This window comes from Saimiri boliviensis, chromosome 12 (genome assembly GCF_048565385.1).
Source record: "Saimiri boliviensis isolate mSaiBol1 chromosome 12, mSaiBol1.pri, whole genome shotgun sequence".
Taxonomy (NCBI): domain Eukaryota; kingdom Metazoa; phylum Chordata; class Mammalia; order Primates; family Cebidae; genus Saimiri; species Saimiri boliviensis.
This window is the reverse complement of record NC_133460.1, coordinates 54301596-54325614: the sequence shown is the minus strand read 5'-3', so window position 1 is coordinate 54325614 and position 24019 is coordinate 54301596. Positions and strand designations below refer to the sequence as shown.

General features: G+C 50.8%; 2 protein-coding genes across 14 annotated transcripts in view; one reads left to right on the top strand and one right to left on the bottom strand.

The window, feature by feature from the left end:
* Positions 1–5790, bottom strand: part of SAMD8 (sterile alpha motif domain containing 8) — a 60760-nt gene extending 54970 nt beyond the window's left edge. Inside the window, exon 1 of one of the 2 annotated variants that reach the window (XM_010350465.3) lies at positions 5593–5790. In XM_010350465.3, coding sequence (XP_010348767.2) covers positions 5593–5766 — 174 coding nt within the window. In that variant the 5' untranslated portion in view covers positions 5767–5790. Of the gene's footprint in view, positions 1–5536 lie in introns of both variants that reach the window. The other variant, XM_010350466.3, reaches the window with a different exon arrangement.
* A 2796-nt stretch (positions 5791–8586) lies between these two features.
* Positions 8587–24019, top strand: part of DUSP13B (dual specificity phosphatase 13B) — a 28027-nt gene continuing 12594 nt past the window's right edge. For 3 of the 12 annotated variants that reach the window (XM_074382439.1, XM_074382438.1, XM_074382437.1), the window contains exons 1-6: positions 8587–8793; positions 12660–12867; positions 14391–14594; positions 16523–16617; positions 20512–20685; positions 23415–23635. In XM_074382439.1, the coding sequence (XP_074238540.1) occupies positions 8645–8793; positions 12660–12867; positions 14391–14594; positions 16523–16617; positions 20512–20685; positions 23415–23635 (1051 nt within the window). In that variant the 5' untranslated portion in view covers positions 8587–8644. Of the gene's footprint in view, positions 8794–9891; positions 10110–12659; positions 12868–14390; positions 14595–15103; positions 16622–17195; positions 17774–20511; positions 20686–23414; positions 23636–24019 lie in introns of those variants that run through there. The other 9 variants (XM_003939778.4, XM_010350472.3, XM_074382440.1 and 6 more) reach the window with 9 other exon arrangements.

The following is a 24019-nucleotide window of genomic DNA, read 5'->3' as shown; positions in this document are numbered from 1 at the left end:
TGCTACACTGGCAGGGCGCTGTAGCTCACGCCTATAATCCCAACACTCTGGGAGGCCAAGGTGGGTGGATGCTTTGAGCATAGGAGTTCAAAACTAGCCGTAGCAACATAGTGAGATCTTGTCTTTACTAAAAATACAAAAAATTAGCCAGGCATGGTAGGCTGTGCCTGTAATCCCAACTACTGGGGAGGCTGAGGTGGAAGAACTGCTTGAACCCAGGAAGCAGAGGTTGCTATGAATCGACATCATGCCACTGCATCCAGCCTGGGTGACAGAGTGAGACTCTGTCTCTTAATAAATAAATATGCTGCATCCAAAATCCAATCAATATAATGGAAAATGAGAAACTGGCTCAAGACTCCAAACTCCATTATATAATGTAAAAATGTATTGGCTCTGCAGTCAAACTTTAATGTATGACTTTGGAAATCTCTGGCTTTCATGCCAGTATTATATTGATGAAACTTATATCAATTCCATTCAGTCTCAAAGTTCCAAATGAAAAGAGATTTGCAGGTATTTCCAAAAACTCAGTGACACAGGTTAACCTACAGGAAGGCCCTAAATTAGCAGAATCCATGGTTCTCACCCCGAACTAGAATTTATCTGTCAAGAATTTCAAGACAACAGAACAAGTATCAATCAAGATGATACTTACGTCACTACCACTCTCGTCCTCTGCTACAACTCATAAGCTTACCTAAATGTACAACAAAAATTTAAGACCCTCACACCTGGAATCCCAGCACTTTGGGAAGCTGAGGTGAGAGGATCGCTTGAGGCCAGGAGTTCAAAACCAGCCTGGTTAACAAAGCTGACACCCCATCTCTACAAAAGAAAATAAAAAAAATTATCCAGGTGTGGTGGCACATGCCTATAGTCCCAGCTACTCAGAAAGCTGAGGCAGGAGGACTGCTTGAGCCCAGGTGTTTGTGGCTGCATGAGCCACGATTGTGCCACTGCACTCCAGCCTGGGAGACAGAGTGAGACCCTATCTTTAAAAAACAAAACAAAACAAAACAAAACTTTTAGACAAATATAAATATAGTTCACTGTTCTGCCCCCACAACAGTCTTTTCTGAGGTACATATCATAAAACACTGTTTTATGGGAAACACTGTGTTGAAACTATTATAACCAAGTTTTTCTTAGTTAAAAGTCTCATAGTATGTTATACTCTATATTATTGAGAGGGCCCAGTACATAGTGAAGTAACAGAACATTTCAATACAAAGACACGAAGTCACTAAACTCAGCTAAAAGGCTTCAGATCTGTGATGATGGTGCTGTGTGTATAGGAGCAGGGAGTACAGGAATATTCACACCTCAGGTCTGTTACAAATCCATATCCACACATTCACATGGTAAATTACCAGGAAACAACAGCGGCAGCATATAAACACCAATTTGTTTTCCAAGTGTGCCTGGCCCATGAGTTCCTATTTTTAGTTAACATCTTGATTTCTCAAGGCCAAGAAAACCACAAGACCTAAAGTAAGCATCACGTCCTGATGATATCTGTTGTCAAATGGCTTTCTCTGTTCTTGCTCTACTATGAACTCCTCAATGTGTTACCTCCTACCCATACAGTAAAACAAAAACAAGAACAAAAATGATTCCAAAAGAATCCCCAAAACCACATGCAGGCAAATATTAAAGATACAGCATTTTGCAAATAAGTAAAACTTTATTTGTAATTAAATATAAACACATGAGAGATGTAAAAATAATCGAGGCTCTCCCACTGTCATTTCTGCAAAAAAGTAAAACATTTAATCTGGGAACGAAATGGTGCAGTCCTCCTCTATAACCTAAATCCATTTTAAAAGAATTATGAGGCCGGGTGAGGTGGCTCACATCTGTAATACCAGTACTTTGGGAGGCTAAGGCGGGTAGATCACGAGGCCAAGAGGTACAGACCAGCCTGGCCAACGTGGTGAAATCCCATCTCTACTAAGAATAAAAAAACAACTGGATGTGGTGGCACGTGCCTGTAATCCCAGCTACTCAGGAGGCTGAGGGATGAGAATCGCTTGGACCCAGGAGGCAGAAGTTGCAGTGAGCCGTGATCACACCACTGCCCTTCAGCCTGGGCAACAGAGCAAGACTCCATCTCAAGGAAAAAAAATATATGATTAGCTCAAACTGTATTTTTTCACCAAATACTACAATCATTCAAAAGAGCTTCATAGGTAATTTAGCAGAATTATATTCATACCTCACATAAATCAGTTTGATGTCCAAAGAGAATCAAAGCTACAGAAGCTTTAAAATTAAAAAGTGAATTCAATCTTAGTGAGTTCATTAACAATCCACTGCCATATGAAAAGTGAAGGGGGAAGAATCTGAAGACAGGAAAGATTTCCCTCCACAAATTAACGGGCATGCTAGGTACACCCAGTAATTAACACCATGTATTACATCAGGCCTGGAAGTAAAATCTTGAAAGAATGGCTCGTTAATATGGCTTTCTTATAAAACAGTAATAATACTATTCATGGAAACATCTATTATTTAAGTTTCTCAAAAAAAGTGTTCAAATTCCAATTCTTAGAAAAGCCTTGAAAATATCGCAATCAGTAACAGCAAAGTTTTAAAGAAGGATTGAGGATCTAATGATTAACAAAATAAAAATGTTTACCAGCAACTGTGCAATGTGAATAAGCTTTTGCAGAATGGGGAGTATGCTACTGAAATAAAAACTGACTTACCTAAATATGTCTGCATATTCTGCCATCGCAGTCATGATGGCTTCTCCTGCCTTAGAGAAACTGCTCTACTATAAAACTGATTCTTTTTTTTGAGCCATATCACTGTCACTCAGGCTGGAGTGCAGTGGTATGATTTCAGCTCATCACAACCTCTGCTTCCCAGGTGCGAGATTCTCCTGCCTCAGACTCCCCAGTAGCTGGTATTAAAGGCATGCACCACCATACTCAGCTAATTATTTTTGTATTTTTAGTAAAGATGGGGTTTTTGCCATTTTGACCAGGCTGGTCTTGAACTCCTGACCTCAAGTGATCGCCCTCCTCACGTCCCAAAGTTCTGGGCTTACAGGCATGAACCACCACGCCTGGCCTAAAACTGATTTTCTTTACTTAATGGCTGTGAGAACAGACAAAGGGAAACTAAAATTAAAAAACTATTAGACATGCTAATATATTAATTGTACAACCCCATCTAACAGTTTCTCTTTAATTTTGCAATAACATTAAGATGTAATCTTAATAGAGTTCTTGTACTGCAATTCAGCAAAGTTTTACGTGCCATGACTTTTATTCAGAACTAAGACCTTGAAGACAAGGTCTCCAGAGGATCTCATTCTAGACATAAAACAAGTAAACAGTAATACTATGTAATATTATGTAAACTTCAACTAAAGATAATTTTTATTAAGTTAAAGGTAATTAATACTTTAACAATCTCAGCTAAAAACAAAGCTAAGAATTCACATCTCCTTTGAAAAAACAATTACTATTCCACTGTGCATATGAGGGTATGTCACACAGTCTATACACATAAACTAATTTAAAAGCTGTTGCCAATCAATAAATTATCATCTCATGAAGATTAAACAGTAGATATCCATTTAGATTTAATCAAGCATTTAGAATATGCTTGATTAAAAATTCTGTCTCATATATATACACACACATACATACACAAAAATTAGGCAGGTGTGGTGACGCCCACCTGCAGTCCCAGCTACTCCCAGCTACTTGGGAGGCTGAGGTGGATCGCATAAGCCTGGGCAACATGGCGAATCTCTGTCTCAAAAAAAAAGAGAAAGAAAGAAGGAAGAGAAATGGGCAACAACTTTACAAACCTATAATCACATAAAAAGTTGTAAAACATACAAGACGTGACTAAAGTCAAACAAGACTTCATGGAGCCATGTTATGACTAAACCATCACAAAAGGAAGTGAATTTATCTCTACTACAGTAAATATAAATATTGCAATCATTATTTTTCTGGCCTGTAATCCCAGCACTTTGGGAGGCCCAGGCGGGCGGATCACGAGGTTAGGAGTTCGATACCAGCCCGGCCAACGTAGTGAAACCCCGTCTCTACTAAAAACACAAAAAATTATCCGGGCATGGTAGCGGGCGCCTGTGATCCTAGCTACTCAGGAGGCTGAGGCAGGAGAATTGCTTGAACCCAAAAGGCGAAGGTTGCATGCCGAGATTGTGCCACTGCACACCAGCCCGGGCGACAGTGAGACTCTGTCTCAAAGAAGAATAAATAAATAAATAAATAAATAATTCACACAATAGCTGCAAAATGGTATTTGAATATTGGTTTTGCAAATCTATCAAAAGTACATCTCCAATTTTCAAGAGACAACTCCAATCCTGGAGTTTGATCAGTGAGAGGAAGATTTGGTATTCCGCCTAGACTGTGGCGAGTTCACCTGTGACCCCTTAACCCAGAAACTTGCATTGACCATATTTTTACCATATGGCAAATACATGTTGTCAACTCAAACTGTGAAAGTGGAACCAATCAATATTGAGTATCTGTAAAATCCAAGTGTCTAAATTCTTGTTTCATATTTAATTTTTAAAATCCAAGTGTCCAAATTCTTGTTTCAAGTTTAATTTTTAAAACTTAAAGGTAATGTAGTAAATCTTTTTTAGGATCTTAGCGCGTCTGGTATTTAAACTTATGAGAGAAATACAAAAAAAAAAAGAGAGAGAGAGAGAAAGAGAGAAGAAGAAGAATACCATTACTGTCAATAAATCCAAATGGTATCTTCATTTTCAGAATCACGTCTTTTACTACCTTCTTCAAACATCACTTCCTCTCCACTACTTCCCCCAGTCCTTTAGGCAAATCAGTGATTCACACCGCCCCCTTCCACCCCAGATTATTAAAAGGATCCACTGTGCACGAATGAGAAAGCCCCACAATCCAAGTACATTGCCCTAGTGATCTTTGATGTTTTGAAAGGCACCTGTTAAAATGCCAAAGCCCAAAATTAGATCCTCAAGGGCTCCTTTTCTTTCTTGACCACACTTCTCTTTTTCAATGCCTCCCTCACCCCTTGAGGCCAAACGTTCCCATCCGATAGCCGTTCCTCCTTCCAGTCAAACCTAAGTCCTGCCCTCCATCACCACCAGCCCCAGCCGGGTCAGAGGGCTCCAGTCCCAGCACTGATCCCCCTCCCTCGCTCTGGAAAGGGAACACTGGCCCAGGTCTTGCTCCTCTCCTCACCCCCGCTGCCAAATTCAGAGCATCCATCTCTTTCTCCGGGTGCACATTTCCGCAGGACCCCTTCGATCTTCCTCCCCCACTGCGCTGCTTTCAAAAGCCCCCAAGCTCTGGGCTCTTCAAGCCACCTCCTCCCACCCCCTCCCTCTTGCTCCTCGGCCTCCACTTACCCCTCAGCCTTAGGCCCTCGGTTCGACAACCTCCATTTCCTTCAGATTCCATTCCAAAGCTGAGTCTCCCCGCTCCCTCAACCGTCTCCCCGGGACCCCTCTGGGTCGCAGTCCCTCGGCAGCCCCCAGCTCCATTCCAGACTCCCCACTCACCCTTGGCAGCAGGCGCCCCCCAAGCTCCCCTCTCCTCAGCCTCAGCTCCCGCTCACCTCCGCGGTCCGAGTCGGGTTCCCCGGACCCACCTCCGAGTCGGCGTCCGAGCCGCCGTCGGAGTCCGGGGCCCTCCCCGCCTCGCCGGAGTGAAGTGCCCCAAGTGGCGGGGGCGGAGCTCGGGGCGGGGAGCCGGAGTGGAGGCGGGGGCGGTGGCGGCTGCGCGCAGACATCGCCCCGGCCGCCGTCACCGCCGCACCGGCAGCTCCTCTGAGCCGAACCGGAACTGCTTCGGGAGGCGGGGCCCTACCGCCTGGGGGCGGGGTTCTACCAGCGGGGGCGGGGCCTACACTGGAAAAGACGCGAGGCTCCAGATCTGCCGCAGAGGAGAGCCAAGAGCAGCAGCCGCCGGGGAGCCCGCGGGCGCATGCGTCATGGTGGAGACCAAAGCTAGAGGAGGAAGCGGGGCTAGCGGAGGTGGGGCGGGGCCTGTGGGATTAGTAAATGGGGTTAAGGCGTTGAAGGACGTTATATTAATTCCTCTGGAGAGAGCCAGCAATTCTCCAATAGCCAATGATCATTGTTATAATTTACTGCCCTTTTATTCTTTGACAGTGTCTATGCCAAATGCAGTATAAACATCTCATTTAATCCTTGTGCTAAGGCCAGGCGTGGTGGCTCGCGCCTGTAATCCCAGCACTTTGGGAGGCCGAGGCAGGTGGACAACCTGTGGTCAGGAGTTCGAGACCAGCCTGGCCAACATGGTGAAACCCCCGTCTGTACTAAAAATACAAAAATTAGTCGGGCGTGATGGTGCACACCTGTAATCCCAGCTACTCAGGAGGCTAAGGCAGGAGAATCGCTTGAACCCGGGAAGTGGAGGTTGCAATGAGCCAAGATCCCGCCATTGCACTCCAGCCTGGGCAACAAGAGTGAAATTCCATCTCAAAAAAAAAAAAAAAAAAATCCTTGTGCTAATTCTGCAAGGGGGATCATACAACACAGAAAGGTCAAGAAACATATTGCCGGCTGGTCCGAAGGTAGTGCATTATCTCAACTGATTGTTCACAGTCAGTTACAGATCGAACTCCTTGTTCTACTCTTTTTCCCCTTCTCACTACTGCACTTGACTAGTCTAAAATATATATATATATATATATATATATAAAAGAAACATATTGCCTGATGTATTGCAAACTGATATTCCAGCCCAAATCTCTCTAACATCAGAACCTATATTTTCCTCACTCCACCATGCTGTGCCACCCTGAGGGAAGGCTTCCTTTCAAGCCAGGCCTAGCATTGGCATAAACCGAGTCCAAAGCCAGCAGTAATCTGGACACAAGCCCCTCTTTGGCCTTGCTTCCCCACACAGTGCCAGGCTGACTTCAGTGGTTCTGAAGGGGATGGAAGCAGGTTCTGGGGTGGATCCGAGTGCAGACCGCTTCCATGGGATGCCCTGATATGGCCTTTCCCTTGAAACTGGTCTTAAGGCCAAGGGCAGCTGGGAACCTCCGCACTGCAGCTCATATCCTTCCCAGGTCCATCAGGGCCACTGAGAAGTCATATGAGAGAAGGCGAGAGATATCTTATCTCTTTTCTGATAACCAGCTCTGGCAGAAGGACAGGTTGACCTTTCTCAGTTTCTATTTTGGGACCCAAAGCCCTTATAGGCAGAGGAATCTCCCTCCCACCCTCAAAATGTTTCTGATGACAGTCAGCCCCTTTGGCTCTCAAAGTCTAGGGCAACACACACCTCCCTTCTCCCTGTTTGACATACAAGGTCCTCTTCAGCCTTTTCTTCTGAGAAGTCAGCCATCTTCATTACAGGATCATTGTTCAAACCTTCCCCCATTGGCCCAGGGCGGTGGCTCACACCTGTAATCCCAGCACTTTGGGAGGCTGAGCCAGGCGGATCCTTTGAGGCTGGGAGTTTGAGACCAGCCAGGTCAACATCGCAAAACCCCATCTCTACTAAAAATACAAAAATTAGCACGGCATATATAATCCCAGCTACTCGGGAGGCTAAAGCAGGAGAATCTCTTGAATCCAGAAGGTGGTGGTGGCAGTGAGCCAAGATGGTGCCACTGCACTCCAGCCTGCTTGACAGAGTGAGACCCTGTCTCCAAAAAAAAAAAAAAAAGCACCTCTGCCCATGAATCTTGCAGGCACCGTTTAAATGAAGCCCTCCATGTCTCTTACCCATATATCTCTGACTCTGCAACTCAGAAAACTGTCCCTGACCTCCACAATTCAGAGACTCATCCAAAAGACATCCAATCCAGCTCCTACCCAATGTGTGGCCCACTTAGATGATACAGTTCTTTTTTTTTTTTTTTTTTTTTTTTTGAGACACAGTCTTGCTCTGTCACCCAGGCTGGAGTGCTGCAGTGTGATTTTGGCTCACTGCAACCTCTGCCTCCTGGATTCAAACAATTCTCCTTTCTTAGCCTCCCGAGTAGCTGGAACTACAGGTGCCTGCCACCACACCCGGCTAATTTTTGAGTTTTATATTTTTAGGAGAGACGGCGTTTTGCCATATTGGCCAGGATGGTCTCAAACTCCTGAACTTGTGATCTGCCCGCCTCGGCCTCCCAAAGTGCTGGAATTACAGGAGTGGGCCACCAAGCCCGGCTGACTATACAGTTCTTTCAGTTCTTTCTACCATTCATCCTTGGAACTAGCCACCTCCTCTGCACCCTGGATCTCTAACTCAGTCCTCAGAACCTTATAGCCTTAGGCAGGGCTCTACACCTACTAACTCCACAGATGTTTCTAAGCACTTGCTGTGTGTCAGACACAGCATGTCCTTTGTTTCATTTAATCCTCAAATTCTCTGAGGTAGGTGTGATTATCCTTACTTTACAGATGAAAAACCTGAGGTTCAGGGAGGTTCGGTGCAGAGTTCTCTCTGATTCCATGTTCTCATGGAGTTTGGGGGTTGAGGGGAAGCTTGGAGAGAAAAAGGACTTGTCCTCTGCAGAGGCCCCTGTGACTTGCTGAGTCACTTGCTCCTGTCCCACCTGTCCCTGTCAATCTCTGGGAAGCAGAAACGACACTGGAGAGGCAGAGAGGAGTGACCACAGAGGCAGAGGGTGGGCGGGCTGGCCCATGGCTGAGACCTCGCTCCCAGAGCTGGGGGGAGATGACAAAGCCACGCCTTGCCCCAGTATCCTGGAGCTGGAGGAGCTCCTGAGGGCAGGGAAGTCTTCTTGCAATCCCGTGGACGAAGTTTGGCCCAACCTTTTCATAGGAGATGCGTGAGTGGTAGCTGGCCAAGGGGCGTGGGGGTGGGGACAAGGAGAGGCAGTTCTTGGTCTCTTTACCAGACGCAGGAGGGTGGAAATAAGGAGAAATATCTCTGCTCCTAGCATCCCAGGCCAGGGACCTTCTCCAGGACCCCCGGATGCCGAGGACGGTGCAGTGACCAGGCATGGCCACCAGGGGGAGCAGGGACTTCGCTTGCCTGAAAGCAGGGAGTTTCCCAGGGACCTCAGGAATTTTCTGGCATTTCCAGACAATTGGCAAATCTAGGGGCAGAGACCTAGGAAATAGTGTTTGGGGCATGATATGGGGTAGCCAGAGAGCCCCTCTTTCTGGGCCCAGCCTCCCTCTTCTGGACACACATGGTGGGGAAGCCTGACTGAAGGTGAATCAGAGAAGGTGTTGCCTTTAAACATTTGTAGTTCAGAAGCAGGTATGAGGTGGTAGCCAACAGAGGCCGGATGTGCGTGTGAGGACATGGGGCAAGAAGGGAGGGGCAGCCAGGTTCCAGGACTGAAGCAATCCCTTCCTTCCTGTCCTGGCCAAGGCAGGGACAAATGCTATGAGGAAGCAAAGAGGGTCTTGGCCAGGCGCAGTGGCTCACACCTGTAATCCCAGCATTTTGGGAGGCCGAGGTGGGCGGATCACGAGGCCAGGAGTTCGAGATCAGCCTGACCAACCCCGTCTCTACTAAAAATACACAAATTAGCTGGGCGTGGTGCTGCGTACCTGTAATCTCAGCTACTCAGGAGGCTGAGGCAGGAGAATCGCTGGAACTCGGGAGGCAGAGGTTACGGTGAACCAAGAGCACGCCACTGCACTCCAGCCTGGGCGACAGAGCAAGACTCTGTCTCAAAAAAAAAAAAAAAAGAGAGAGGGTTTTAAGATCCACTCCTCCCCTCCCACACACACACCACTGGCTTTTCCACCAGAAAGCGTGGGGCTGTGGAGTCAGACCCAGCCTGGAGCTTGCTGGGGTTGGACTCTCTTTGGACCCTAATGGCTCAGTCCCTCTGCAGCAGGGGGCCAGGCAAAGCCTTCCTCCTGGTCCCCCTGGCTTGGCCAGCATCCAGTGCTCTTCCTGCCCTCCCCAGGGCCACGGCAAACAACCGCTTTGAGCTGTGGAAGCTGGGCATCACCCATGTGCTGAACGCCGCCCACGGGGGCCTCTACTGTCAGGGCGGCCCTGATTTCTACGGCAGCAGTGTGAGCTACCTGGGGGTGCCGGCCCATGACCTCCCTGAGTTCGACATCAGTGCCTACTTCTCCTCTGCGGCTGACTTCATCCACCGTGCCCTCAACACGCCTGGGGGTAGGACTTGGGGACCAAGCCCATATCCCATCTTGCTCATTCATGATGAGGATTCCCCGTTTCCCCTTAGTCATCAGTGCCCTTCCATCCCTGGTTTTTAAAAATCCTCTGCTTAGGCTGGGCTCGGTGGCTCAAGCCTGTAATCGCAGAATTTTGGGAGGCCAAGGTGGTCGGATCGCCTGAGGTCAAGAGTTTGAGACCAGCGTGGCCAACATGGTGAAACCCCGTCTCTACTAAAAATATAAAAATTAGCCGGTGGTGGTGGCACGTGCCTATAATCCCAGCTACTCCCGAGGCTGAGGCAGGAGAATTGCTTGAACATGGAGGGCGAAGGTTGCAGTGAGCTGAGATCATGCCACTTCACTCTAGCCTGGGTGACAGAGCTAACTTTAAAAAAAAAAAAAAATCCTCTGCTTAGTGCTCCAGCATTTAATGGAAACCTATTCCTTCCCAGCTGGGGAAACTGAGGCCTAGAATACAAGGTCATGCCATGAGTTAGGAGTATCCCTGAGGCTGAAAGCCATTTCTCCCAAACAGCAGAACAGTTCTTTCTCTGCAACACTCAGCTTTGGGAAAGCACCATTTGGTACCTAGATGTCTGCCCCAAAGGACTTTCTTTCTTCTTCTTCTTTTTTTTTTTCCCTGAGACAAGAGTCTCACTGTCGCCCAGGCTGGAGTGCAGTGGCTCTATCTCAGCTCCTCCACCTCCTGGGTTCAACCCCTGCCTCCTGGGTTCAACCAATTCTCGTGCCTCAGCTTCCCAAGTAGTTGGGACTACAGGCGTCCACCACTACGTCTGGCTAATTTTTGTATTTTAGCAGAGCTAGGGTTTTACCATGTTGGTAAGGCTGGTCTCAAACTCCTGACCTCAAGTGATCTGCCCGCCTTGGCCTCCCAAAGTGCTGGGATTACAGGCGTGAGCCACCGCACCCAGCCCCCAAAGTACTTTTAACTAAAAAAGAAGTATATCTTCAAATACTCAGGATACAGCAAAGGAACCCAGGGAGGCCAGTGTCCTGGCTTTGCGTCCATCCTAGAAGACAGCTATGTCCCTTGCTATGTGATCCTGGGCAAGCCAGTGTCCCTCTCAGGATTTCAGTTTCCTCATCTATGTGACAGGAATGACAAGATCACAGCTCACATGACTTTTTAATATCCAAAGCACTTTGACATACTTTTGTTCTTTATCCATTGATTCACCAGCTATTTACTTAGTATCCACTATGTGCTTGGCACTGAGCTAAATGCTGGGAATCCAGACTTAAAGAAGCAGGGTCCCTGCCCTCTTGGAACTGGTGGAAAGGCAGTCAAATGGTGAATAGTATAGTGAGAGCTCCTCCTAGGAGTGGACCAGTGTGGAGAGCTCTGGGAGCACACAGCGGGGGTGCTCAGCCCAGAAGATTAGGAAGGTAGCGGGGGACTTCCCTCTACAAAGGTATTCGTGGGTCATATGCAAAAAAGATGAGCCGCTCTGTGATTCAAGCAATACTTTGAGCGGTCAAGAAAGCCTGTGGAGGAAGCCACGTCTCAGCAGAAACATGGTGGATGAGTAGTAGAAGTTAGTCAGATGAAGATCAGGGGAGAGGGTTTGCAGGTGTTTGGAATAGCATGTGGTAAGGCTGGAGGTCAGAGGAACTGCAGGTTCAAGGAAATGCAGGTTCCTCCACATTCCTTGAGCTGAAGGTAGGTTAGGGATGGTCTGAGATAAGGCTGCAGGGGCCAGCTCTTGAAGAGTCTTACAAGCTATGTTAAGAAGTTTGGAGGCTGGGCACAGTGGCTCACGCCTGTAATCCCAGCACTTTGGGAGGCTGAGGCGGGTGGATCACCTGAGGTTAGGAGTTTGAGACCAGCCTGACCAACATGGAGAAGATGAAGAAACCCCGTCTTTATGAAAAATACAAAATTAGCCAGGCATGGTGGTGCATGCCTGTAATCCTAGCTACTTGGGAGGCTAAGGCAGGAGAATTGTTTGAACCTGGGAGGCGGAGGTTGCAGTGAGCCAAGATCATGATATTGCACTCCAGCCTGGGCAACAAGAGTGAAACTCCATCTCAAAAACAAACAAAACAAAACAAAAAGTTAGGAAGCTAGGAGCAGTGGCTCACGCCTGTAATGCCGGCAGTTTGGGAGGACAAGGTGGGAGAACAAGGTGGGAGAATGGCTTAAGTTCAGGAGCTCAAGACCAGCCTGGGCAACGTAGCGAGACCTTATCTCTACAAGAAAGAAAGAAAGAAGGAAAGAAGGAAAGAGAGAGAGAGAGAGAGAGAGAGAGAGAGAGGAAGGAAGGAAGGAACGAAGGAAGGAACGATAGAGAAAAGGAAAGAAAAGAAAAGAGAAAAAAAAATTTGGACCCTATCCCAAGGGTAGGCAGAACAGGTGTTGATCTACCCATTTCACCGATCAGAAAACCAAGCCTATAAAGGCTGAGTGACTTGCTGAGGATCACAGAGAGTGCCAAGGCAGGGTCAGGACAGGAACTTGGGTCCCCATCCCAGCCCGTGGGTGGGCCTGCTGGTGGGAGAGGGTTTTTCACTAGGATGTCTTCCTCAGCCAAGGTCCTGGTGCACTGTGTGGTGGGTGTGAGCCGCTCTGCCACGCTGGTCCTGGCCTATCTCATGCTGCACCAGCAGCTGTCCCTGCGCCAGGCAGTGATCACCGTGAGGCAGCACCGATGGGTCTTCCCCAACCGAGGCTTCCTGCACCAGCTCTGCAGGCTGGATCAGCAACTGCGGGGTGCCAGCCAGAGCTGAGGGCCCAGGTGAGGTCTCAGGGGGCAAAGCTGGATGTGATTGCCAGGAAAAGGCCAGGTGAGGGCTTATAGGGTTGGGTTCTTCCGGGAATGGTTAGCAGGGCTGCGCGTGGCTGGAAATGAGGATTAAAGGGGGCCTGGCCTGCTCCCCAAGCTGCTGGGTTCTCTTCACCTACCCAAGGTATCACCCAAGGGCCCAGCCTAGGCAATTCTCCTATAGGACCCCCAACCTGTCTCCCCCACCCCACCCAGGTCCTTCACACCCCAAAGAGAAGAGAAGGATTAGGACACGAGGACATGGGAAGCGTAGAATGGAAGAGGGGAGCTCTTCCTACCTGGTCCTGGCGCCGACCTGCCGTGCCTCAGTTGAAAGCCTGTGGGGGCTCCCCTAAATCCCACCGAGGCATCTGCACAGCCAGCCTGGACCCTCCCGCACCTCCACATCCCGTTCCCCTGAGGTCTGGACCCCAGATACAGTGCCGCACAGAAAACCTTCCCGGCTTAGCTAATTCTCATCCATGAGCTGAGGCCAGGCCTCCAGGGCAGCTCCCCACCCCCCAGGGCCTGCCTCCAGCTCTGCGTCCCCTCCAGCTCGTTCCCTGTCTCACCTCAACCCTGTCTTTGGCTGTCCCTGCCACCCTACTGCAGAGGAGCTGCCATTTGGGGATGAGTGACTACCCTGGGTGTGCTTGGGAGCTGGAACAGCAGCAGCTTTTTCCTCCCAGAAACCTCCCGGGATAGGGCCTGACTCTCTCCCTGCCTCCCACCCATGTCTCTGAAGGCATAGCCAGCCCCACCAGAAGGGAGGCCCTCCAGCATTGTGGAGCCCTTCCCATGTGCTGGCTGGAGGATGAGCGTCTTGGGGTGGAGGATTAGGGAAGTCTCTGGGGCTAAGTTTAGAGTTTGGGGGTGAATGTGATCAGAAACTTTGGGTTATAGCTGGGCTTGGGATTGGCCTGGGGCCAAGCTGTGGCATGGAGCTCTGTGGATCTGGGGTTTGAGGGGGGCATGCTCCCTGTAGAATGGCAAATTCCCAGTCTGCTGTCTCTCCTCTAGACAGGATCCAGGAATCTGGCAGAGCAGCAGATCTCAGACCACTTCCAGTCGTCCCTCTCCCTCAGCCTGGGGCCTTAGGCACCCTGACCTCTGATCTCAGTATCTTTCCCAACCGGGAGCTGACTCTGAGGGAGCTGGCTGGGCAGGAGTGCAGCACTGCACAATTCACTGGGGTGTCATCCACCAAATTGTGCAACTGGAGGCCCTAGGAGTTGCGCAGTGTGCAGCCTGTACAACTGTACACAGCAGCTCTGGATCTAGGGACTCTGAAAGACAAGGGGCCCATGGGGAGAGTCATCTCTGTCCCTAAGCCATGGATACCAAATTTACCTCCTCAGCTCTCCCAGCAGCTGCACTCACTTGACCTTGTGTGCAGGGCTCAAGGCAGAAGCAGGTTTAGGTGACAGCTCTTATCTCTGCCCCAAAAGGTTGGGCCTTGGTTCACCTGCCTGTAACACAGAGCTCATCTCTTCCAGAGCCGGTCCTTACTCCCTGCCATGGGGCTTTGCCACTTTGCCGCCCTGGCACTGGTCCTGCTGGTGCTGCTGGAGGCTCTGGCCCAGGCAGACACACAGAAGACGGTGGGAGCCCAGTGTGGGGTCCGCCCTAGAGCCTGCTCCTCCCTCCGGTTCCTCCTGGTGCCTGCACCCCCTCTCAGCTACTGTCTTCGGTCTCCACAGGTGGGAGTGGGCTCCCCTCTCAGCCAAGCCCTCAGGCTTCTTGGCTAGGGGCCCCAAGTTCCCTGGGGGAATGGGGTGGGAGGAGAGAGGAAGGGGGTTCTAGGTATTCGTGATAGCTGTTGGCCACAGCTGCCTCCAGCACCTCCCCTCAGGGGTCAGGGAGCCCCAAGAGGGGCTGAGCCTTAGTTCCCTGGAGCTCAGACTTCAGAGACCCAGTGGTGTGGCTGTGAGCATGGGTGTGTCCTGTCCTCATCAGCTGGGAGTGCAGGTGGGGAGTAGTGTCAAGGTATGGGTATATGACAAGAGTCTGCGGATGAGCCGGGCGCGGTGGCTCAAGCCTGTAATCCCAGCACTTTGGGAGGCCGAGGCGGGTGGATTACAAGGTCGAGAGATCGAGACCATCCTGGTCAACAAGGTGAAACCCCGTCTCTACTAAAAATACAAAAAATTAGCTGGGCATGGTGGTGTGTGCCTGTAATCCCAGCTACTCAGGAGGCTGAGGCAGGAGAATTGCCTGAACCCAGGAGGCGGAGGTTGCGGTGAGCCAAGATCGCGCCATTGCACTCCAGCCTGGGTAACAAGAGCGAAACTCCGTCTCCCCCCCCCCCAAAAAAAGAGTCTGTGGATGAGAGAGGTTTCTGATGGGCCCAATTGAAGGTCCCCAGCTGACCACAGTTAGCCTGGGAAGAGACCTTAAAGCCCATCTCTTGGCCAGGTGCAGTGGCTCATGCCTGTAATCCCAGCACTTTGGGAGGCAGGTGGATCATGAGGTCAGGGTTCAAGACCAGCCTGACCAATATGGTGAAACCCGGTCTCTACTGAAAACACAAAAAAATTAGCCAGGCATGATGGTGCTCACCTGTGATCCCAGCTACTCCAGAGGTTGAGGCAGGAGAATCACTTGAACCCAGGAGGTGGAGGTTGCAGTGAGCCGAGATTGCGCCACTGCACTCCAGCCTTGCGACACAGTGAGACTGTCACAAAACAAAACAATAAAACCATCTCTCTGGCTTCAGGGGACAGTGGGGCCTAGGTGTCCCTGCCCTTTGGGTTTGTGGGAGGAGCTTGGCAGAGGTTAGGGGCAGCCCTGGACATACCGCTTCTGCCTGCAGCCCAGGGCTGTCTGAAGACCTGCTCCACACCTGTGTCTGTTTGCGGGCCTGTGCCGCTTTCCCTCAGCCTGAGTCTTCTAGGTCTTTATCCTGGGCCAGTCCATCATCCTTGGCCCCTAACTGAGGGCCCCTGGACTTGGGTTCTGCTGTTGGCAATGCCACCAGTTTGCGTGTGATTTTTGGCTGATCTCTTCACTATCCTCCTTCACATCCTTCCAGCTTACACTTTTTGCCCTTCTTCCGTAATACCCTTAAAGGCCAAGGGAGAGGGTTTCACTCCGGTTGCCCAGGCTGGAGCACAGTGGTACAGGCAGGGATCAGGGCTCACTGCAGCCTCAGCTTTCTGGGCTCAGGTGATTCTCCCACCTCAGCTTCCCGAGTAGCTGGGACTACAAGTGTGTGCCACTACAACTGGCTAATTTTTTGTATTTTTAGTAGATACCGTCTGGCCATATTGCCTAGGCTGGTCTCAAACTCCTAGGCTCAAGCAATCCTCCCACCTCAGCCTCCCAAAGTGTTGGGATTATAGGCATTAGCCACTGCACCTGGCCAAGGGGCCTTTAAAAATGGTTTATTTGATCTTCCTTCTCCCACAATCAACATGCATGTATGCAATAGGCCACAGTCAGACCTGGGCCGAGCTGCCTTGACTCTTAGCAGGGCTAGGACTGAAGCCTGGGCCTGGAGGGAAAGGTGCCTGGCTGGGCTTGGCACTGACCATGCCAGGGAACCAGTGGACAAGTTGGGAGAGGCAGGGGAGGATGGAAGAGGGGAGCAGACAGCATGCTTTATAATTAAACTCAAGTCCAAAAATAGAAGCAGCATCAAGTGTGTGGAGACAGGCAGCTGAAAGCCGGCAGCACAAACTGCCCGTCAGAGAAGTGCACAGCCTGGGCCAGATACTCTCACAGGTAGGTGAGTGCCCCTAATTGCAGGGGCGGGGGGGTTCCTAAGCATGCTGAGTAATGAGGGCCAGGACACTTGGGAGGGGTGGGGTTTGTGTTGGGTGGGGAACCAACTGGATCAGAAATGAAAGCGCAGGCAATGTATAGTAGAGTTAGAAAGACCTGGGCTTGAATCCTTACTCCCACATCAATTGGCTATGTGACTTTGGGTATGTTGCTTAACCTCTCTGATTCTCAGTTTCCTCATCTGTAAAATGGGGATGATAATATTACCTACTTCATAAAGGCACTGTGAGTGTTCAGTGAGAAAATGTAACCACCTAGCTCTGTCTGGCACGTGGTACATCCTTGGTAAGTGCTAAATAATTATGGCTGGATAGAGAAAGAGACAGGAAATACAAAAATAGAGACAAAACCTTACTGTCCCACAGGGGAGTTGCCCTCCACCTAGGATATGTCTGGGGCTGGAAAGGGTAAGCGTAATTATAGTAGTGATAATAATAGTAAGATGCACCATTTATTGGGCATCTCACAACCGCCTGTGGGAGGCGGTTTACATTCATTATTACATGGGATTCTCACAGCAGACCCACTGAAGAAACCGGCCCAGTGAAGACCACACAGATGCCAGTACCGGACCTGAGAATTCTGCCCAGGGCCGCCCTCCCCAAGGCCCACAGGCTGAGCACAGAGACCCACATCTGTTCCCCACTGGCAGCCATATACCACCCTTCTGCAGGCCAGGCTCTTGACTGGTCCTGCACTGAGATCTCCAGCCCCACATGGCCTGTGGCCACACTCCTGATTGGCCCCTCTTGAGTGGAGTCAGAAAGGGTGGGCAGGAAGCAAGTCCAGGGACCATCTGAAGCTGCAGCTGAGAGGTGGATGGGAAGCAGCTGCCCCCTGCCCCAAGGAAGCCTGTGCCTTGGCCTGAAGTTGTGGGCACCCAGGGCAGTGTCACGGGAGGCTTCGAAGGCTCATGAGCTTCCTGGGGGGCGGGGTGGTGGGAGACAGGGGCAAATGCGGGAGTGACCCAGGGAGGAGAGACAGAGACAGAAAACAAGTACGTGGACTTGCAAACAGCAGCAGCGCAGGAGCTGGACAGGAAAAAGCCCTGCCTACAGAGGCAGCTGCTCCGCTGAGCAGCGGAGGCAGGAAGCGGGTAAGGAGGAGCGTGGGACCAGGGAGAGAATGAAGGCTGCAGGGAGTGGGAGGGGAGTCTGGCCGGGCCCTGGCTCTGCTCCATGTTGGGCCTGTGCTTCCCGCTGCTGGGGCCCGAGGAGACACAGAAGGCAGTGTCAGGCAAGGCCCTCCAAGGACCATGTCTTGGGTCACAGAAACCAGGGGAGCTGCCACAGCCGCTGACTTCCCCTCCTTGGGAGGGCCTGGGGTTTGAAGGATGAGTCCCTGGGCGGATGGCTGGGCCTGACTCCGGCTGATGGGATAAGGCGGGCCCTCAGTGGATTAGAGCGGACAGGTGTGGCTATGTCCTGAGCACCAGGAGCCAGGGCTTAGGTGGAACCTGAGCAGGAGTAGGGCTGAGTCCAGGGGAGAGCCCCGTTCTTTAGACCTGGGCTTAGGTCCCCTCGGAGGCAGAGGCATACAGTGTGGCCTATCAGCCCCCAAATCCTTGGCCCCTCTGGAGCCTCCTGGGGGTGTGGGGTCCAGCTCTGTCCTAGCGGGAGCCTGCCTGCTGCTCCCGGGCACGGCTGAGCTGCAAGACACCCTTTGGCCACCGGGGGGCAGCCTCACACCATGCCAAGCTCCCCAGCGCCTGTCCCACTTCCCAAAGCCCCATCTTCCGCCTGGGGTGGTGCAGCCCCCCCTGGTGGCTCCAAACTAGTGTGGCTGTTGGACTCCCCTGGGGCCCAGGGGCTTATCCTCCACCATACCACACTGCCCTCTGCTCTGCAATGACCACACATCCAGACACTCCTCTCTCATTCTCTGGTCTGATCCCCAGAGCATCCTGAAAGGCAAGTCCAGGATCCCTAGCATGGGAAGATAAACCATGGTCGAGATGGGGGCAAAGACTTGCTCGTGGCCACAGAATGAGTCATGGCAGAGTCCCAGGGGAGCCAGGCTCTCCTCCCTGCCTCTGAAGCTCTCTTCGCACATCTTCAGGTAGCCTCCCATCTTCATGGGGGGTTATGGAGCCAAGAGTCTTCAATCCCAAAGAGATACCAAACAGAGAGGAGGCCTGGGGATTTGGAGGGACTGAAGGGCCCACCCCAGTCCACAAGGCCACGCACGGTCAGCTCTCACGGGTGCCCTGGCCAGCACCTGGAATTCTAGCCGCTTCACAGTGTCTGTGTTCTGGGCGGAACCTGCCCAGCCCTGTTCTGCTCAGGCAGAGTCCTGCCCTGCACCCACTCCCCTATGCCCGGCCCCAGACCATGCCCTAGGTAGGTGGCAGGCCACTCAGCCTGCCTGGAGAGGTCACAGTGGGGGATGAGGAGGACAACTGGGTCTTCGCTTCCGCCTTGCCCAACAGCCTCCCACTGGGTGAGCCTGGCCAAGTCGGCAGACTCCTGGGTACCCGTTTATCTTTCTGGTCCTGGCACTACCTACCAAAGGGAAAAGATATTCTTCCCTGTATGCACCTTCCCTAGTCACTGGTCCAAGGGATCAGGAGCAGTTAGCAAAGAAAGCCCCTCCTCTCCAACACGGCGCCGGGCCCACGTTCTGGTGCCCCTGAAAATCCAGCTCCGCAGGGTCCCGGACTCCTTCAGCCAGCTGATGCTTGAAACAAGCCATCCGACCCGGGTGGGGCCTGACACCCAGCGCTGGCCTGAGTCGTGGGGGTAAGGAGGAAAACCTGGGGCCTACAGGCAGGTGTGTGGCTCCGCAGTGCCAGGCTCCCCTGAGGAAGCAGAAGGGTTAGTGATGACTCTCCGGAGGCCCCAAAAATGGTAACTAAAGACTTGGGGATAGACTAAAACCCCAGCCTTGCTACTCATGAGCTATATGGCTTTGGGTGTCACTTTTTAAACATTCTGAGCTTCAGCTTCCTCCTGGGTAAAACAGAGATGGACATGCCACAAGTGAGGCATCAGGCTTTTTGTTGCTGTTTAGACGGAGTCTCTCTCTGTCGCCCAGGCTGGAGTGTCATGGTGTGATTTCAGATCACTGCAAGCTCTCGCTCACAGGTCTAAGCAGTTGCCCTGCCTCAGCCTTCCAAGTAGCTGGGACTACAGGAGTGGACAACCATGCCTGGCTAATTTTTGTATTTTGGATAGAGTTTTGCCATAGGCCAGGCTGGTCTCGAACTCCTGACCTCACGTGATCTGCTTGCCTCGGCCTCCCAAAGTGCCCAGCCAGAGGCATCAGGCTTATAAGAGGCATTAGCTCATTAACAAATACCAGCTCACAGCCCTGGCCTCTTACCTGGAGATGGGCTCTGATCTCCAAGCACCTGAGAGTGGTGGGGGGACAGGGGTCTGAGGATGAGCACTAGAAGTAGCAGATGAGGGACTTGAAATGAGCTGCCTAGGTTGGTTGCGGGCCTTCCTGGGTGCCCTGAGAGCCACAGCCATCTGGGGCTTTCATCCCTACAAAGTCTAAGCTGACTGAGGGGTGAGATCTGCCCTGACTAGTGCCACCAGTAGGGAACTCCAAGGCTCCCTTGGCCAAAGCTTCATACATCTGCAACTCAGCAGAGGGCCGGGGAGAAGTCTGCCCAGCTCCACCGCAGTGACAAAGGATTGATTCCCTGGCTCGCTGGGGAAGGGTTCTAGGCCCCAGTCCCAGCTGAGCTTGTTAATAACTCATGTGAAATAGCTGAGGCCCTTCCCGCAGCATCCCTGTGGCACCTGGGCACTGCACCATGGGCCTCCCCATCAGCTGGATCCACTCTCGGGGAGCCTGCCTCCAGTCACTGTGGTGTCCACTCTGTTCCAGGATGGACTCACTGCAGAAGCAGGACCTCCGGAGGCCCAAGATCCACAGGGCAGCCCGGGGGGCCCCGTATCAGCCGCCCACGTTGGCTTCACTGCAGCGCTTGCTGTGGGTCCGTCAGTCTGCCACGCTGAACCACATCAATGAGGTCTGGCCCAGCCTCTTCCTGGGAGATGCGTGAGTAAGACACACGTTAGGAGTGGGGGTGGCAGAAGGGTGTGAGGTTCACATGGGAATGGAGGTATGAGCCTCTCCCAGAGCCCTCCAGGGCAGAGGGGACACCCTTGCCTCCCATCATCTCTTTCCCTATTTTTCTTTCCTTTTATATTATCACTGCTTTTAACAGTGAACTAGAATGCACTTAAGAAAAGTGTGTGCATTTACAGGGCTGGGCATGGTGGCTCATGCCTTTCTTTTTTTTTTTTTTTTTTTTTTTTGAGACGGAGTTTCGCTCTTGTTACCCAGGCTGGAGTGCAATGGCGCGATCTTGGCTCACCGCAACCTCCGCCACCTGGGTTCAGGCAATTCTCCTGCCTCAGCCTCCTGAGTAGCTGGGATTACAGGCACGCGCCACCATGCCCAGCTAATTTTTTGTATTTTTAGTAGAGACGAGGTTTCACCATGTTGACCAAGTTGGTCTCGATCTCTCGACCTTGTGATCCACCCGCCTCGGCCTCCCAAAGTGCTGGGATTACAGGCTTGAGCCACCGTGCCCGGCCTGGCTCATGCCTTTCTTTAATCCCAGCACTTTGCGAGGCTGAGACAAGTGGGTCACTTAAGTCAGGAGTTCGAGACCAGCCTGGCCCCATCTCTACTAAAAATACAAAATATTAGTAGGGTGTGGTGGCAGATGCCTGTAATCCCAGCTACTCAGGAGGCTGAGGCAGGAGAATACCTTGAATCTGGGAGGTGGAGGTTGCAGTAAGCTGAGATCACGCCACTGTACTCCAGTCTGGGCAACAGGACTTTTTTGAAACTCCATCTGAAAAAAAAAAAAAGAAAAAAAAAGAAATGTGCACAGAGCATGTATGAACAGCTTCATCACCGAGTAAAGAAAAAGGACATTACTTGTCTCCCAGAAGCCTCTACTGAATCTTTTTATTTCTTTTCTTTTTTTTTTTTTTTAAGATGGGGTTTCACAATGATGGCCAGGCTGGTCTTGAACTCTTGACCTCAGGTGATCCACCCACCTCGGCCCCCCAAAGTCCTAGGATTACAGGCATGAGCCACTGTGCCCAGCTTAATACTGAATCTTTTTCATTATAACTTTTCTATTCTCTGTGGTTAATCACTATCTGTTGGATTAATTATTTCCCTGTTTTTCTTTAAAGTTTTACTACCTATATACTTAGTGTAGTTATTGCCACCTGTTGTTTAAAATTATATGAGTGGAATCATATTGTGTGTGTTTTGTGCTTGGTATCATTTGCTCAAATTTGTGAGTCACTCACGTTATTATGTGTATCTGCAGTTCATTCATTTTTTCACTGCTGTAGATTTCATTATATGATTATGCCACAGTTTATCCATTTTACTGCATATGGACATTTGAATTGTTTCTACTTTTTGACTATTATGAACAGTGATCCTAGTAATATTTTGCTTTTACATATTTATTTATTTATTTAGAGGCAAGGTCTCACTCTGTTGCCTAGATTGGAGTGCAGTGATTATCATCATTGACTGCAACCTCAAATTCCTAGGCTCAGCAATTCTCCCACCTCGGCCTCTCAAGTAGCTGTGTATAAAGGTGTGCACCACCACACCTAGCTAATTTTTCTTTCTTTCTTTCTTTTTTTTTTTTTTTTTTTTTTTTGAGGCAGGGTCTCACTCTGCCACCCAGGCTGGAGCCTAGGAGTACAATCTTCACTCACTGCAGCCTCAACCTCCCAGGCTCAGGTGATTCTCCTACCTCAGCCTCCCAAGTGGATGGGAATAATGGCATGTCCCACTATACCTGGCTAATTTTTGTATTGTTTGTAGAGATTAGGTTTTGCCATGTTGCCCAGGCTGGTCTTGAACTCCTGAGCTCAGGCAATCCTCCTGCCTCGGTCTCCCAAAGTGTTGGGATTACAGGGGTGAGCCACAGTGCCTAGCCTGAAAAGGAGTCTTCTTCTTTTTTTTTTTTTTTTTAAATTCAAGATGGAGTCTTGCTCTGTCATCCAGGCTGGAGTGCAGTGGAGCAATCTTGGTTCACTGCACCCTCTGCCCCCCAGGTTCAGGGTTCAAGCAGTTCTCCTTCATCAGTCTCCTAAGTAGCTGGGATTACAGGTGCCTGCCACCACACCTGGCTAATTTTTGTATTTTTAGTAGAGACGGGGTTTCACCATGCTGGCCGGGCTGCTCTTGAACTCCTTGACCTCGTGATCTGCCTGCCTTGGTCTCCCAAAGTGCTGGGATTATAGACATGAGCCCCCGTGTTCAGCAGAGTCTTGTTTTTTTTTTTTTGAGATGGAGTCTCGCACTGTTGTCCAAGCTGGAGTGCCGCGGTGCAATCTTGGCTCACTGCAACCTCTGTCTCCCAGGTTCAAGCAATTCTCCTGACTCAGCCTTCCAGATAGCTGGGACTACAGGTGCCTGCCACTATGCCCAGCTAATTTTTGTATTTTTAGTAGAGATGGGTTTTCACCATGTTGGCCAGGCTGGTCTTGAACTCTTGACCTCAGGTGATGCACCCACCTTGTTCTCCGAAAGTGCTGGGATTACAGGCGTGAGCCACAGTGCCCAGCCCAAAAAGGAGTCTTAAATGCCAATGGGGGGAGCTCCTTCACCTGGGCCAACTCACAGGCTCTTGTCTTTACCCTTGATGGGTGGTGGGCAGGGGTGTTTGCAAACTTCAGCCTAGCCAGAGCTGCCCCAGTGAGATCTGCCTCCACCCTCCTAACCCCTTGTACCCTCCCCTGCAGGTACGCAGCCCGGGACAAGAGCAAGCTGACCCAGCTGGGAATCACCCACATCGTGAATGCCGCTGCAGGCAAATTCCAGGTGGACACAGGTGCCAAGTTCTACCGCGGAATGTCCTTGGAGTACTATGGCATTGAGGCCGATGACAACCCCTTCTTTGACCTCAGTGTCTACTTTCTGCCTGTTGCTCGATACATCCGAGCTGCCCTCAGTCTTCCCCAAGGTGCACTTCTAGGGCAGGCATGGTGGGGGGCGGAGGGTGTTGGGGTGTGCTTTGGGACTCTGCATTTTTCCAGTAGCACTGGTGGGTGGGAGTCCAGAGAAACAAATCTTTTCAGCAACCATCTCACTCCATGGGGCAAATAGCTACTACTATTCCGTGAGTGTCCCCTTCAGGGACACCCTGGAGACCAGCAATCACAGGCATGACTAAGATCTAGTGGGGTCATCAGCATCGCCACATCCCTAAGGGGCCAGACAATGGACAGGTACAGGACCCAGAGAAACTCTTGAGCGGCTCCTCTAAGTTGAGGCCTTGGCATAGAGCTGCAGGGGCAGGGGAGAGGGCAGAACTTGAGGGAAAGGGAGGTAGATGGACCCTGCCTGT